Below are 16,106 nucleotides of genomic sequence, written 5' to 3' on the forward strand. Positions count from 1 at the left end.
TCTTAAAAAAATATAAGTAAAGAAATCTTGCACAGAGAGTTCACATAATGTGTCCAGTGTTGAGCAGAAGAGTCCACATTAAAGCTTTGGCTGCTTTTGCAAAATCTGGGTGTGTTACCCTTTTGCAACCCCACCACCTGCCTTCCTTCAGTAGACTTGCTGGTTTGGGAGTCTCGGTGAAGAAAATATGGATAAGATCTGATGGAGGCACCATCTTTGTGTTTTCCCTTCTAATATGATGAATGGAGAAAAGAACGGCAGAGTCTCTTGAAACCCATGGATCTTGAGACACAGTGAAGAAAAACAACCTAATCCTGATTCCTATTTCCAAATGTTGGCTTGTTCAGCAGCTCCCGTAGGACTGCTTACATCTCAAGCCAATGGAGCTTGGCTTAGGAAAAGGGGACATAAGTCTCAAAAACAAAACAAAACAAAACAAAACCCTCAAATACCAGCTTCCTTAACAAAGCTAAGAGCATCAGTGGCAGGAGATACTGTATGAAGCTGACATTCTTCAGGCCCTGGAGTCAGAGGGGAAGGATCTACCTAAAAGAGTGATATACCCTTAATTTGGGAATAATACAGAGATCAATGAGAAAGCAGACTGTGCTCGGCTGACAAAACCATAGTGGATCTCAAGTTGTCTGATGCCCCTAGACAGGGCCTTAGTAGATATTAAGCACAAGATGAAAACCGTCTTTAGCATTCAGCTCTAGACTTTCAGATCTGGAAAACGCTCCATCTTAAAGGCCCACTACCACTTGGCATGCAGAGATGGAATAAAAGCTGCTGACTCTTCCTTATGAAATCAATTCCACCAGCTCTCCCCAGCCAAAGTGTAGACAAATGGGAGCTATTTATTAATATAAGCATAAGCCGGAGTCTGCATTTGTTCAGGGCCAGTGGAAACCATGGGGGAACTGATGGAGATGAGAGATGTTCAGGAAAGCTGCTCCAAACTCCAGTACTCACACTTCATGCAATCCCAGTGGACAAAATGACTGCCAGTAGGGAGTTAATCAAGTCTTGATTCATGAAATGTTTATTGAGTTTTTGTTACGTGCTGGAGACAAAACTAGATCATCAAAGACAGAGTTCCTGCGCTGGAGGTGAGGTGGCCTGACAGGGCAGAGGTTTCTAATATGGAGGGATGGGGCCTGGTGGAGGGAGGAGGCCCAACGGACTTGGGAGAAAGGAGAGCTGAACCAGCTTTGCTCTGTGAGCCAGGACCCCCCAGTTGCAAGTAACAGAAACGAAATTTGGACTATAAATAGGGAATGTAATGTTATGAGAGGTGTGTGAAGAACAAGGTGCCCCTTCCTCTGAGCAAACACAGCTTCACACCGAGCCCATGGGTTGAACAGAGTACAAGTGGTACCCCAGCCCCCTTGCCCCCTTGGCTGTGCTTTTTTGCACAGTGCACAAACTGTACACCTGTACAAAGTAACTGAGCCAGCTCCCCTATCATAGGCTCGCAAAAACTGTGTCCCTTTTCTCCTTATTACTTGTCAAAATAGCAATTTTATCTTGCTTGCATGACTAATTAAGGAATGCCTCCTCTGCAAGCTCGTAAGCCCCAGGAAGGCAGCAGTTGGGTCTGGTTTTTGCTCAACATGTTATTCGTAGAGCCCAGCAGTGTCGGGCACACAGAAGGCCCTTGATAATGGTTGTTTCGTGAAGAGAGGAATGAGCCAACAAGAGATCACGTGCTCATTGGGAATGTTGGGGGGGGATCAGCTATCAAAACTCTGATGAAGGGTGGGATGAGCAGATCCCCGAAAAGAAGCAGGGCTCCTTCTAGCAAAAGAGGGAAAGGCCAGGCCAAAAAAAGTCCAAGTGGCCCCACGGAGCCATCAACTTGCCATGGGCCTTGTCTGACCAGACTCTCCTGTGTCTTTGTGTCCTCACCTGTGAGATGAGGGAATGTGTCCAGCTCATTACCTTGGCCCTACATTCTATTCCTGTTTGTTCTGGTTCTGTTCCCTCCCGCCAAGTTCCGTTCCAGTGCTGCAGGTGTAAAGTGGAAAAAGACATGACTGTGGGTAACCTCAGTCAAAGGAGGCCTGATGGAGGTGAGCCTGAAGCCGAGCTGTACTGGAGACGGGGAGGAGGACAGGCTGGGGGAAGTATGTTGTTGGTGTTGAGCCAGTTGTTAGGAGTCTTTTATTTTGAGTGTAAATATCTTTGCTGGGGGTGCGGGGTTAACACATCTGTTTTTCCCCTGCATTAGCTTATCCGGGAACAGCGAGCCAGGCACGCACGAGGAGCTGAGGGAATGAGACATTGGACAGGTAAGTTGTGATCATCCCCGTAGGTCCCAGGCACATGCAAGCATCTCTAGGGGGCATGAAGGGGGCTGTTGGCCCCTGGGATCTAGACTTTCCTGGGTGCTGTGGGGAGCCAGGCGTCGTTTATTTGCTCCCACGGTGGCACAGTGACTCGGAGTTGGGGAAGAAAGTGGTGTCTCCATTTGCTGACCCCAATATGGCAAGAGGAATTGGCCCTAGACCCTTCCTGTGCCCACTGAGCACCACAACCTCTCAGCACTGGCCTGGCCTCCCTCTGATTCTCAGGCAACCCCCTGGGTCTGTCCTCCAGGATGTCGTCCAAGCTCAGTCTTGCTCACATTAGGGGGCACAGAGGTTTGCCTTCACTCACAAAGGAGGGACTTCGTCCTGAAAACAGCAGCCGTCTATCCGGAGGGCTGGCCAAGGGGGCAAGTGGCACAGTTTTGATCCACATGCAGTGGCCGCCCTTTAAAGCCGAATGGCCGGTAACAATACTCTGCTACTTTGAGCCCTACTCTTTTTATTTTATTTTATTTTTTTAAGTAGGCTTCACGCCCAGCATGGAGCCCACTATGGGGCTTGAACCCACCACCCTGAGATCAAGACCTGAGCTGAGATCAAGAACCGGACACTTAACCAACCGAGGCACCCTGAGCCCTACTGGTGCACACCCCCCATGTAGCTCTGTTGTCAGATCCCCAAAGCATTTTAACGAGGAAGAGAATCAAGTCCCATTCCCTGGAATTGGGGAAATTGTGTTTCATGCTCCCGCTAATGATGGGCAGAGAGGACACGGGACATTGGCCCCGGCCCCCTAGACTTATGTTAGGTGGGACTGCCTGCAGGTGCTAGAAAAATAGGTACAGCCTCTGTAATAAAGGACTTGGAGGGTGCGTTGGGGGCGGCGGGGCTGGGGGGGTGGTTTGCAGAGGGTGGGCAAGTGGCCCTCCTTACAGTGCTACACAGAGGAGCCAGAGAGCAAAGTGAGGCAACATGCAGATCTGAAGGTACTTGGCCTTAATTCTCCCAGTTTTGCCACTTACGAGTTGTGTGGCTTTGGGGTAGTCAGTTCATCTGATCTGTGCCTCAGTTGCCTCGCCTGTCAAATGAGTTTAAACAGAAGTTTCTACCCCTTGGGATCGTTGAGAGGATTCAATGAGTTGCCACAAACCCTAGCACGGTGCCTGGTGCCAAGTGGGGGGTATGTAAGTGGCCGCCAATCCAGTATTTATATCCCCCTAGCCTATTATCTGAATTTGAAATGTTTCCCAAAGCTCCAGTTAGATAAAATTTGGAGGTTCAGAACAGACGACGGTTGTAGTGCAGGAGCTTTGAGGCCAGGATGGGTGGCTGTGAGGTGGGGGGGACAGGGAGGCAGAGAGCGGCGCAGAAGCAGGTGCAGGGGCTCAAGAGCAGGCTTGCCCAGCAAATGGACCAGACTGTGGGGGGCCTGGGGGGCCAGGTGCAGGGGTGCTGATCAGGGCCTGGGGCCAGGGGGTCAGAGGATGGAACCGCTAGGCCACAGGGACGGCAGAGGGTCACAGGGGGCAGGGGAGGACCCAGACTCAGGGGGTGCGCGGCTGCAGAAAAGGCAGTTTTGACCACAACCCAGTTTGGAACTGGAGGTGAGCAAAATTTGGGAACAGAAGTTTATTTTCAGCGTCTCCTCTCCAAAGAGCACTGCTTCTCTCTTGCCCTTTGTCCAGGAGTCCAAAATCCTCCCGACGGCCTTGAAAATGTTGCTCCCCCACCCCCAGCCAAGCTTCCCTCCCCTCCTGCCACCGCACGGCCTGCACCTGCTCACCTTGTCACGCGCACTGTCGCCCCAGCGCAGGCCCCACGTCAGGTGGACCCCTCTGTCACCAGCACACGACTGATGGCCACTGGCTAATCCCTAGAGTGTTGGGATTTTCAAAGGGAAATACTTGTAAACTCAACTGAATGTCTATCTAGGACACACATACACACACACACACACACACACACAAATCACCGATTTACCCAATTGGACAATATTTTCTTTCAACTAACCCCGGATGCTTACGCTTTACTTGCTTACACTGCCTTGGCCCAAAGTGGTTAAAGCAAATGCCTGTAACGTTTTGGGAGCCACAGGACCCACTGAAATGATTTGTACGTGCGTCCGTATGTGTGCTTGCACATGTGTGTGCATGCAGGCCTGCCCCTCCAAGTTCTTTTCTCTATCTGGGAACCATCAGTATTTTTCTTAAATACGTGGATTCATTACTTTCTTCCCATGACTTGGCTTCTGGGGTGACTTCAATTGGGGGGTTCAGGTGTGAGTGTTGGGGTCTTGGGGTAGTGGAGACAGACCCACCACGTGGTAGGGGCTGGAATCTGCTTAGTCACCAGGTTGCGGCCTCCTCCATCCTCTTCCTTTCCAGAACAGGAAGTTCCTACTTCCATAGCAGGTTATCACCAAGGAAGTGAGCATATATTTTCCTCAGCTCCTGCCGGCCCCTTCCTCCCTCCCCCACTTCCCCTGCTGCCTGCCGGCTCCATCCACTCTCCCAGAATGCTTCACGTTGCCATAATGAGATGCTCGGCTGCTGTGCAGCCCCGACGTCTGGAGATGGATGGGGCCTCCTGTACTGCCCTGAGAGGGATGTTAAAACGACATTGTGTTCATGGAGGCAGGCTAGAGAAGGCCAGGGGGAATGGGGAGCCTGGCGACACACAGAAGCCACTGTGCCAGGAAAATGGTCACTCCTCCTGCCCATGCCCTGCTAGCTGGCCTAACTGAAGCGATGCTGTGTTTGTGACAGTCACCCTAAATGTCATGCCCTGTTTAGATTCAGTTGGAAAATGATACCTGCGGAGATCGAATTTCATGCAACATCATTAAGGACCTGATTAGCCCAATGCGAATAAGGTGAAAAGACCCAATTCAGAGAAGAACGTGTGGTAATGAACACAGTTTTGTTCAAATAGTCTGTTAAATCCCTAGGCAGGTGGGATTTCTGAAAAATAAAAGGCCCTGGGTAAAAAAAAGAAAAGAAAAGAAAAGAAAAGTGGCAGTTTAAGCATTCTATGGTTGGGCTGGAGAAAAAGATCAGAAAAAGAAATTGAAATTGAAACTGAAACACTGATGTCAAATCTCAGCAGAATTGGAAAATCCTTAGCTTTTCTGAGAGAGCCTTAAAATGGCAGCTTCGTAAAGGAGGAAACCAGGCTTTTCCAGATAACTTAAAAACACAGACTCATTTTTACTTGCAATAGCCCCAAGCATAAAAATTAGCCAACTGCACCTCACAAGACCGCATGAAGTTCACAAGGAAGTATGTCAAAGCATCGCAGAATTGGTGCTCATGCATTTATTCCTGCTTCTCTCTCTTACTTTTACAAGTGCTTGCACATATTTTATCCTATTTATCCCTTGAAGATTTCAGCCCCATTTTCATGGAGGGAGGAAGTGAGGCCCAGACAAGTTGAATTCCTGCTCAAAGGTTTAGGTGGGGGAGTCTGGCCCAGGGGTGATACTCGAAGACACTTTGCCTCTGGTATAGCAGACTAAAAATCTTTTACACCCGTAACTGTGGCACTCGGGGAAGGGTAATATTACTTCAAAGGACGAGGAAGAGATATTAGTCGCTATGGGAACATAATATGGGCTTCTATTTATGTAGGCTCCCCGGTAATTTACTACAATCTGTGTGATTGTTTAGGAATTTCCTATGTACATCTGAACTTGCAAGATCAATCAATTTTCATTAAGCTAGTTTTCAAAGAGTTTGAATGACACAGCATTGATACGAGGGACTCATTTTTTCCCCTTTATTGTTCAGAGTCTTGAATTTCAGTTTCAAACTAGACGGATTTCACGTTGGTGGGGTGTCTTGGTGAAGAACGCTTCCGTACCCCAACTCAATGTTCCCGTAAACTCTAGAAAGGAGAAAGGAAGCCGAGTTAATAAGACATCGTGACTGTGGAGTCAGGGACCAGCTTAGAGGGAAAGAAAGGTTTGGGATGACAGCTGGCTGGGAGGGGGAAGGGTTTATTCCAGAATATGCTGAGTGCTGCAGCTAACAGGTATTAAGCCACGTAGTTTTATGTGCTTTACTTATACTTACTTATTTCTCACAACATACCCACGAGGTAGGTCCTATTATTTTCACTATTTTGCAGATGAGAAAACCACACAGAAATGTGAGGTAACTCATCGTCTTAAGTGGTACAGTGTCTTCTTAAACCAATGGGTTTTTAATCCAGGCCGTCTGGATTAAGCCTATGTTCTATGTTCTGCTTCAGAAAAAACATCAAAAGTGCAGCTAAAAATGCCCAGTGTAGAGGTGGTTCCAGAAAGTTCCATCTCTTAAAGTCTCTCTCTTTTTTTTTTTTAATTTGGGGAGTTACATTATCGCCCCAACAGAGGCTGATGAAAAAATGGAAATCCCTTTAATGTACATTATAAACCCACCTGACAGGATATCAGTTCTACAAAGTAACCTGTCGTGATTATAAAGAGGTCACTTAAAAAAAATATATAAAGAGGTCACTTGCTTGTGTGTCATTGTCAGCATAAGAAGGGCAAGGGAGAAGGAAGCTGATAAAAGGAAAAGTGTAGTGGACAAGATACGTGGCAAACAATGCCATCTTTTCAGATTGTCAATCATGACCACTTTTTTTTTTTTAAGATTTATTTATTTATTCATGAGAGACACAGAGAGAGAGGCGGAGACACAGGCAGGGGGAGATTATGATACGGGAGACGCAGGATTTCTTAGCGAGGAAGCTATGGGAATTGCAGCGTAATAGAGTTATGGGACTTGATTGGTGATTGTTACTGGTTGATCGTTATTGACTGGTGTTTTAGTAATTATAGAGGTTACTCGTGGTAACTAAGGATTAATAGGCTGAGAGCTATAGTAATTATAAAGGAAAGAAAATATAGTTTAATTAGGTCTTTTTGGTTAGAAATTAAGGTAGAAGATTTTATTTGGAAATAAGAGATTGATTTGGGTAGGACATTTTCTAGTCAGATAGTGTCTAAGAGTATTGATGCTGAATTTTGGCTCATTGATAGGTTTATCTTTGGTGTGAAGTGGTGATGTTAATAGGATAATAGCCTAACAGGTTAGAAAATTTAAAGAAGGTGCCCCGACTATGGTCAGTTTTGAGGAGAAACTGTCCCTCTTGGTGACAATGGAAGAAAATGTTTACTTCTAAGCTTTTTCCATGAACCTAATAATTGGGACATGACTATGTATAGGTATTGAAAAACAAAACCTACATTTTTATTACCCTATTTGCATCTGGCAAGTGCAAAACTGTTCTATGTATGCTGTGAAAAGCAGCATTAAGTACAGCATACTTATGAAATTAAAAGCTGAAACTGTTCTCCATAGCACAGACCTCAATGGTTAAAAGGTTAATTCCAGGAGGCTGAAGGGGCTGTCCCCCGTCCCACTGATCTATCAGAATAGGGAGTGTATTACGTTCAGCAGAGCCTCATTAGATACCCTAGATAAATAATCTCATTCATAATATACCAGGAAGTCGATAGCTGTTATTGAAATAAGGTCAAAAAGATGAAATAGATAAGAAGGATGGAATAACCTGGAAATAATCTTTCTGACTCATATTTTTTGTAATATATATCTACAAACGCAGCCTGAGTGTCTACATATTCTAGAAAAAGGCTAGGTTTCACTTCTAGAAACACATTCACCTCTATATCATTGTATCCTTATAAATGAATCTCTCAGGTATGGAGGGCATATATTAATCTGATTAAGAAGAGAGGGTACATTGCGGCCCCTGGGTGACTCAGTGGTTGAGCAACTGCCTTCGGCTCAGGGCATGATCCTGGGAACCCGGGATCGAGTCCCACATTGGGGTCCCTGCATGAAGCCTGCTTCTCCCTCTGCCTGTGTCTCTGCCTCTCTCTCTGTGCCTCTCATGAATAAATAATTTTTTTTTTTTTTTTAAAGAGAGGGTACATTATAACACAGGGAATTTGACCACTTAGGAACACTATTCCTTATTAGCTAGGGGGCAAGTTACTGACCGATCTAAACCTCAGTTAACTTATCTGTAAATTGGGGATAATATTAGTGCCCCACTGGAGTGTTGCAAGGTTAGGTGGACTACTTTAACAAGCAAAGCACTATCGAGAGTAGTGCCTATCACATGGGTAGCAACTAAAAAAACAAGTTGTTATCATTGGGATTAGCAAACTGTCAGTTGGTTATGAGTTTGGAGAAGTAAAGCATCCTGACCTCTACAGATTGATTTATTTTGTTTGTTTGTTTGTTTCCATGTAAACCCATGTAGCCTGACTTTTGATAACTAGTGGAGTTCTACATACTCTTTCACTGTGATCTGAGGCTAAATTAACTCCTCCCTGACATGTGTTCTTTCCGATTGTCCTCCAATTTTATCAGGGGCACATTTATCTATTTGTCTGAGCAGGCCCAAGTTTCAGTCTTAGGACTACGCCCTTCTCCACTCTGTATCCTCATCCCCAACACATGCAGAAAAGCATGCTGTGGAGTGTAGAATTTGGGAAAAAGTTTAACTTTACCATCACAGTCCCAAACACTTACTAATTTCTAACCCCCTCCCAAGGATTTGAATATAAAGGCACAGAAATGTGACATTATTATCTCAGTAAACGTCCCCACAGGGATCAAGTTATTTGGAGCCGGTACCAATGAGAAAAAAGTTAAATGTTCTATTACAGATTGAAAACATTCCCTGTTGAATTTCATAAAAAAGAAGGCAGTATTTCAGCTATGAAGTATAGAATTTGTATTAGATTGCTCTAATAACTTTCTAAGGGGAAGGAAGAGTGATTTACCCATCTTTGGAGTTTGAAGCTTTGATATCGGTACAGGAGAAAAGACCTGGTCTAGGAGTGGAGAAACCTAATTTAGTTACTGCTTTGTCATTAACTATTTGGGGAACTTGGATTAGACATCGAACTCCTTTGGACCTCAACTCTCATATTCTTAAAATGAGGAAGTTGGATCTTCCCAAGACTTCTCTCAGATCTAAAATTTCACTTTACAGTCAAGATTCGGCTCATTTTAAGGAACAGTTTAGTAGTGCCTACTATTTGAAAGCACCGTGCTAGATGCTAGGGACTTAAAGATAAATATAAGAAGATTCCTGCCCTCAAAGGTTCATAGTCTTGTGGATTATTAAAATGACGGGGTGATAGCTGCAGAATATTATGTAATCACCTAATTATACCTGTTTTACTATTCATACTACATGTGAGACTAAGGATGAGCTTAGCCCCTCAAGCTTGAGGCTGCAGTTGACTATCAAAAAGATCTGTATAAATTACTCTTTTAAGTGTGTTTTTATTTGAAAATAACCATACTGATCTAACTGAAAGTGATGCTGAGAAATAACAAAGGTTAAACATTCTGTATAGTTTTTGTGGACACCATGAGCCAGGAAAGAGATGAGTGCTAGGGACAGAGCCGCGGGCAGACCGCTCAGTAGCTTAGCCATTACATACATTATTATCAGGTTTCCTGCAAATGAATCAATATAGTAAACTGGTACCTAAAACAAATTAATTTTAATTTGGGCTTATTTTAAATTTAGAGGTGTTAGGAAGCAAACTCATTTCTGTGCAAAACAGCAATGTGTCTCAGCCCTTGAAGTACCATGATCAATAAAAAACATACAAATATTATGCATATAAAATAATATGAATTTGTGTAGGATATATATAATTTATTATCTCCTAGATAGAGGATAGGTTGAAAGCATCAATGGGATAAAGAATGCAGGAGCAGCTCTTCTGTTCGAAGTAAGGGCAGGCTCTCTTAGAATTAGATCTGCCCTGGGGCACCTGGGTGGCTCAGTTGGTTAAGCAGATAGCCAAAGGCTGGGTGGTGATCTCAGGGTTTTGGGATTAGCCTGCAGGTATCAGGCATCAGGCATCATCAGGCTTCCTGCTCAGCGGGGAGCCTGCTTCTCCCTCGCCCTCTGCCCACCCCCACCTTCCCTACCTTGTGGGATTGCTCTCTCTCTCTCAAGAAAAAAAGAAAAAAAAAAAAAAAAGAAAAAAGAAAAAAAGAAGAAAAGAAAAGAAAAAAAAAAAACAAGTAGATCTGTCCAACAAGGAATGGTCTATTTCAGAGTCCAGAGGTAATTACCCATCTCTGTGAGGCCTAGCAGGTTAAAGGTCACCCATATGGATGAGATTCTCGAGGAGAAACCTAAGGTCAGTTCTGAGATTCTATGATTAGGTGAAGGGATTCATAAACACTTGGATGATAGAAATATGATAGACATAAAATTATAAGGATATAATTTACCCCTGAGACATTAGGGATTAAGGGGGATAAGAGTGGACTACAATAGAAGTGGTGTGGGACAGAGGAACTGGTTTGGTCCTGTTCTTTCAGAATATCTTGGTTTTGGCGTGACACTTATCCCTTTGATTTGAAACCTAAATTTCAGAACGCTGAAACTCAAAAGCCTTGGGCTGAAGAAACCTAAAACCAAACCGACTAATGTTTTGTTACCAGTTGTTTGTGGTGTAACCCATTCCTTGAGAGGGTGTAATGCCCTGGCTGTAGGCTGGGGCAGGGCCTAGGGATACAGGGTAATAAGGTAGGTGTCCTGTGATTGGGGACTATCCTCCCCAGTATCCCAAAGTGTTACTCTGCTGCATTATGGTTAGAGTGTGTTGAGTTGGTTGGAAGGCGTTGAGAAAAATGGTTGCAACTGGTGAAAATGGTGCGAATTCTTGCCTTAGGTCCTAAGAATTCCCTTAAATTAACACCTTCACGTTGCAGCCCAACCGAGGCCCCCCGCAGAGTCGGTGAATCCGGTTCAGGCTGAGTGTCCTTGAGGCCTCGGCACCTCCCCTCTGGACTTGCCAATGCGCCAGCCTGAGCCCCACGCTCAGAGCGCGGCCCTAACTCGCCGTGGGCGGGGCGTCCACCGAGGTGCGTGTGCCCGACCGTGCCTCGCAGCGTCCGAAGCCTGCACAACAGCTCACTTGTGACCCGGGGCGGGGGAAGAAGTGTGTGCATCCTGGAAGGGACGTGCATTTCGCAAACGGGGAGAGGAGGGACTGCTGTAGTTGCACGAGGCACGGGGATCTGCTCCCCACCCGAGGGTTTGCAGGAAACGAGGACGCGGCGATTCCTCGTCCAGTTTCCCGCGGTAGGAAACACCCAGCGGGAGACGTCCCAGCCCAAGTTGGGCGCGGACCGGGCTCCTGCTGAGAAGCGCCGCGGGGCCCGCGGGGCGCGCGAGGCGAGTGGGGGCCCCAGGTCGGGGCGCGCCCCGCCCCCGGTCCTCGCAGCGGGACACGCGCTGCCCCGACCGCGCTGGCGCCCCGCGGCTCCCCGCGGAACACCACGCGTGCTTTGTTTCAGAAGCCGACCCATCCCTCTCGGTTGGTCTGCGGCTCCACCAATCCCGCCCGCGGCGGGGCGGGGCTTCAGGGTCAAGGTGGACCAGTTCCCCAGCCTCGCCCCTACACGCGCTCCCGGACCCCCGGGGCTGAGTGACAGCAGCCGGGCCCAACCCGCGGCCCCAGCCCGTGGCCTCCGCCGGGGGCGGTGCGCGGACGCGGCGCCCGGGCCAATCGCCGGGGCCCTCCGGGGGCGGGGCCTCCCTGCCGGGCCCGGACCGGCGCCCTCCGCTCGCCCTTCGCCCAATGGGAAGCGCGGGGGGGCGGGCCCCCGGCCGGAGCTCGGCCAATGGCTGGAGCCGAGGGGGGCGGGCCCGGAGTGCTGGCGGCTGGTCCTCCGCTCCGAGCCGAGGTGCGGCGAGCCGGTGGGGGGACCGCGAGGCGAGCGCGGGAGCCGGGGCGGCGAGCGGGGTGTGAGCTGCCCGAAAATGCACTCGGATGCCGCCGCTGTCAGTGAGTAACGGGGGGCGAGCGGGCCGCGGCCGGCGTGGCCGCCACTCTCCGCTCCGCTCCCGCAGTCCCCGCCCCGCGCCTCCTGTCCCGAAACGCGCCCGGAGCCCCTGCCCGGGAGCCACCCCTTCCCCTCCCGGGGCCGGGGCGGGCGGTGACGCTGCGGGCGGCGCGGGGCGGGGGCGGGGGCGGGGGCGGGGGCGGGCGGGGGGGAAGGGGCCGGCCTGCCGGGGAGGGCGGAGGGGAGGGGGTGGGGACTGGCTCCCTTTCAGTGTTGGGGGCAGGGGGGGCGGGACGTGCGATGCAGGGCTGGGACCGGAGTGCCCGGGGTGAATGGAGGTGGAGGCGGCGGCGGGCGCTGGCGGGCAGGGCCGGGGGTGGCACCGGCGCGGGCAGGGGGAGAGGGAGCGAGCGGCGGGGCGCAGGGGTGAGGATTTCCTAGGGGCTGAGCGGTGCGGGCGGCTCCGTGAGAAAGGCGGGTGAGTGCGAGGGGAGCGCGGGGGCGGGGACAATGGGAAGAAGGGCTGGATGGCGGGGGCGGGGGGAACAATGCGGTGGGGGAACGGGGGCAGCGGCCGAGCGGGGCAGGGCGGGCGGGGGGCGGGCACCGAGGCGAGGGCTGATGTAACGGGAGGGCTCGGGGTGCGATGGGATAGTTGGGGAGTCCGGCGGGCGGGAGAGGCGTCGGGGGGGGGGTAACTGGGAGTGGTGAGAGGGGGCAGGCGTCGGGGTTTAATAGGATTGAGCAGGTGTTGGGGAGAGAGGGGGGTCGGGAGTGAGGGGGAGGGAGGCGGGGAGGCTCTGGGGTGCAGGATGGGGGCAGGGGTAGGGGAGGTGCGGTGGGGGTGCAGAGCTAGTTGGGAGGAGAGGGGGGTGGGGAGGGGCCAGGGCGGGGGGAGGACTGTCAAGTCCGGATTCGGTCCGCGCGGGGCTCGTGGGGGGGAAGGTGTGAGACTCTGTTTCCTGGGAGGTGGTCCCTGCCCCCGATCCAGACGGGGTCCTTGGAAGGGGGAGCCCCGAGCTTCGGGGTGTGGGGCGCGGAGGGGGCGGGGCGCGGCGGAGGGGGCGGGGAGGTGCCCTGAGGTTGGCGCTGGCCGCGGTTCCCCCAGAGCGGCGGGAAGCGAGGTCAGCGCTGGCGCGGGCTCCGGCTGCGGGACCGGGAGGCGGGGCCGGGGCGCGGGCTGCGGGTTCGCCGCGGCGGGGTCCGGAGGGGTCGGGCCCTGCAGACCGGGGGTGTGCGTGTGTGCGCGGGGGGGGGAGGCTTGCGCAGGGGAGGTGTTGGGGTCCCAGGCAGTCCGTGGGTTTGGCAGCCTGTGACGCAGTTGTCTAATTTCTGGTCGTCAGGTGTGGACGCTGGTGCTTGGGGACCCGCTTCCCTGCAGGGAGGGCCGGGCCCGAAGCCCCGCGCCGCGGCCTCGGGGCGCGACCTCGGCCAGGCTTGCGGGGAGGACGCTTTAGGGGTTTCCTTTAGGGTCTGGCTCCGGTGGCCGGGTGTGAAGGGGAAAGGCGGCCGCGCGGCATTCTGGGACTTGTAGTCCGCGCCGCGCGGGGCCGCGGTTGGGTTGGGTGCACGTGGGTAACTGTGGAAACGAGTCCCAGAATGCCGCGCGCCGCTCGCAGCCTCCCGGCGCCGCGAACTCGTGCGTTCTCCCCGGCGGACCGCGCGAGCCCCGGGAGCCCCTCTGGTCCCCCGGGAGCCCCTCTGGTCCCCCGGGCCGGGGCGGTTCCCCGGACCTCCTCCCGCGTCGGCGGGCGGGGAGGACCGAGCCCAGCGCGGCGCTTCCGCGCCGGGGCTCTTGCCTCTCGAGGGGCTCGCCCCGCCTGCCTGCGGCGGTGGCCGCGTCCGCAGGGTAAATGCTCGGTCCTCCACCGTCTGGCGCAGCGGTTTGCGGGCGCGGAGGCGCGGCGCGGCCCGGGCACAGATTCGGACGCCGGGTGTCGGGTGGCTCCGGCGTCCGTGACCCCCGGGGTACGGGCTGGGGGCGCAGGGGACTCCCGTGCACGCCCCCGTGAAGACCGTCTAGATGGTGTGCGCGTGTGTTTCCTGGGCCGTGCGGACCGCCCAGCGCTGGGACTCTTTGGGAGAAGATGGTCTAGAAGTGAGTGGCGGAGGCGGCGGCGGCGGCGGCCTGGGGGGTGGAGGGTGGACCCGTGCCCATTCGGAAAGCCCGCGTGAAGGAGCGGAGGGAGAGAAGAGGCCTTGAGTTTTCAGGGGAACGTGGGAGGCAAATGAGGGTAGCAGAAGGTAAACCGTGGGGGGGGGGGGGACCTGGAGAGGTTTTCCTGGTTCTTTTGTTTGTTTTTGGTTTTTTTTTTTTTTTTTTTTGCTCTTAGCTGCAGCTGTAATGCCTTTCTTTCCCTTTGCCTCTCTAACATTGGAGCCCACCATCTCGGCTGTAGAGCCCCAGCGCCTCCTCCCAGGCCATTGCCGTCCCCTCCCGTTTGAGTGCTGAGTCTGTGCCTGACAGAACGTGTAATGTGAGGGCAGTAAGATGAGCTCGGGGATGACAGACTGGTTGTATGTGATCTCTAAGGTCTTAATGAAACTTGTGGCTGTCGGTTGCATAGTCCCAAGGACGATATTCTAAGGATCCTAATGATGCTGTTTTACCAAAAGGGCCTAAGATTTGGAAGCTTTTAGTATGGTTACATACACACACACACACACACACACACACACACTGAACTTGCATACTTGATTAAGTGGTTGATGGTTAAATAATGGCTCAAAAATCGGGCAGTGGATTTTTTTTGGGGGGGGGGCAGGAAAAAGTTTCTCTTACATTTCATTGATCTTACGATGAAATGTTCAGGAAGCCCTTTGTGATATGTAAATATGTGATACGGACATGTTTTTTAAAATACATGCTTAATGCTAGAATTTGTTCACATGAAGGGTAAAGTGTACGAGGTTGGAAACAAGAGTTATGATTGGCTTCAAGACAGTGTTTTAAAGAAAATATTAGGCTAGTCATTTCTTTCCCTTTTTTATTTTTGTTACATCCCAAAGGGCAGGTGCCCTTTACACACAGAGCCCCTCTCCTCCAGGCCCTCCCCCAACCCTAGGTTTCTAAACATGATCAGTTTAGACTTTATGCTGTGGATTTTAGGTTCCTCTGATTTTTGACCTTGGAGTGGTCTTTTTTCTTTTTTTTTTTTTAATTAAGAGTTTTTTTATTTTTTTGAAGCTTTATTTATTTATTTATTCATGAGAAATACAGAGAGAGGGGCAGAGGCACAGGCAGAGGGAGAAGCAGGCTCTCCACATAGGGAGCCCAATGTGGGACTCGATCCCAGGATCACACCCTGAGCCAAAGGCAGATGCTCAACCACTGAGCCACCCAGATGCCCCTTTTTCTCTGTTCTGTATTGGAAAGGATTTTTAACTTATCTTGTCTATAACATAATATTGCCAGAAAAGAGAGTCTCCCTCATTTTCTCTGCCTCAGAGGACATCTGTACATTTACTCTTTCCTTCCTCTGTTCCTGCCTCCAAGAAGTGCCCCATCGATACTTGATCATACTTTTTTTTTTCAAATGTTGTTTATCATTACATCCCTTTATGTTTTTATCTTTAGCTGCTCCCAGCAGCTCTTAAAGCGTATTGCTTTCTTTCTGACTAATAATATGTGTTTGCATTTTCTCATCTCAATAATAATGATCTTGTTAACTCAGCAGGATAAAAAACTACCTGTCAGAAACTGACCTCATGATTTGACCAGTATAGTATCAATTATTGGCAAGTTAACAATACACAACTAAAAATGGCATAAATAATAGAACTTCTTATTGTCCAGTAGCAAGAAGTATAGAGAGTAGATGGTTTGTAAGGCTCGTGCAGTGTCTGAAATCATTCAGACTGTGTTTCATTCAGTGTTTGAAGACTCTAGGCTCTTTGCATCCTTTTATTCCTCTCTTTTTAGTGTTTGGCTTATGGAAAGCCTCAGGCTCATTGCTTCATG

At 50.5% G+C, this 16,106-nt stretch overlaps 1 protein-coding gene across 12 annotated transcripts in view; it reads left to right on the top strand.

Annotated features, from left to right (window-relative positions):
- The first annotated feature begins 1,970 nt into the window (after window positions 1-1,970).
- Window positions 1,971-16,106, top strand: part of DCUN1D4 (defective in cullin neddylation 1 domain containing 4) — an 82,288-nt gene continuing 68,152 nt past the window's right edge. The window contains exons 1-2 of one of the 12 annotated variants that reach the window (XM_077847974.1): window positions 1,971-2,072; window positions 2,231-2,291. In XM_077847974.1, coding sequence (XP_077704100.1) covers window positions 2,067-2,072; window positions 2,231-2,291 — 67 coding nt within the window. In that variant the 5' untranslated portion in view covers window positions 1,971-2,066. Of the gene's footprint in view, window positions 2,073-2,104; window positions 2,127-2,230; window positions 2,292-12,005; window positions 12,148-12,565; window positions 12,624-13,250; window positions 13,270-13,401; window positions 14,244-16,106 lie in introns of those variants that run through there. The other 11 variants (XM_077847973.1, XM_077847975.1, XM_077847976.1 and 8 more) reach the window with 11 other exon arrangements.

Source organism: Canis aureus, chromosome 14 (assembly GCF_053574225.1).
Source record: "Canis aureus isolate CA01 chromosome 14, VMU_Caureus_v.1.0, whole genome shotgun sequence".
Taxonomy (NCBI): domain Eukaryota; kingdom Metazoa; phylum Chordata; class Mammalia; order Carnivora; family Canidae; genus Canis; species Canis aureus.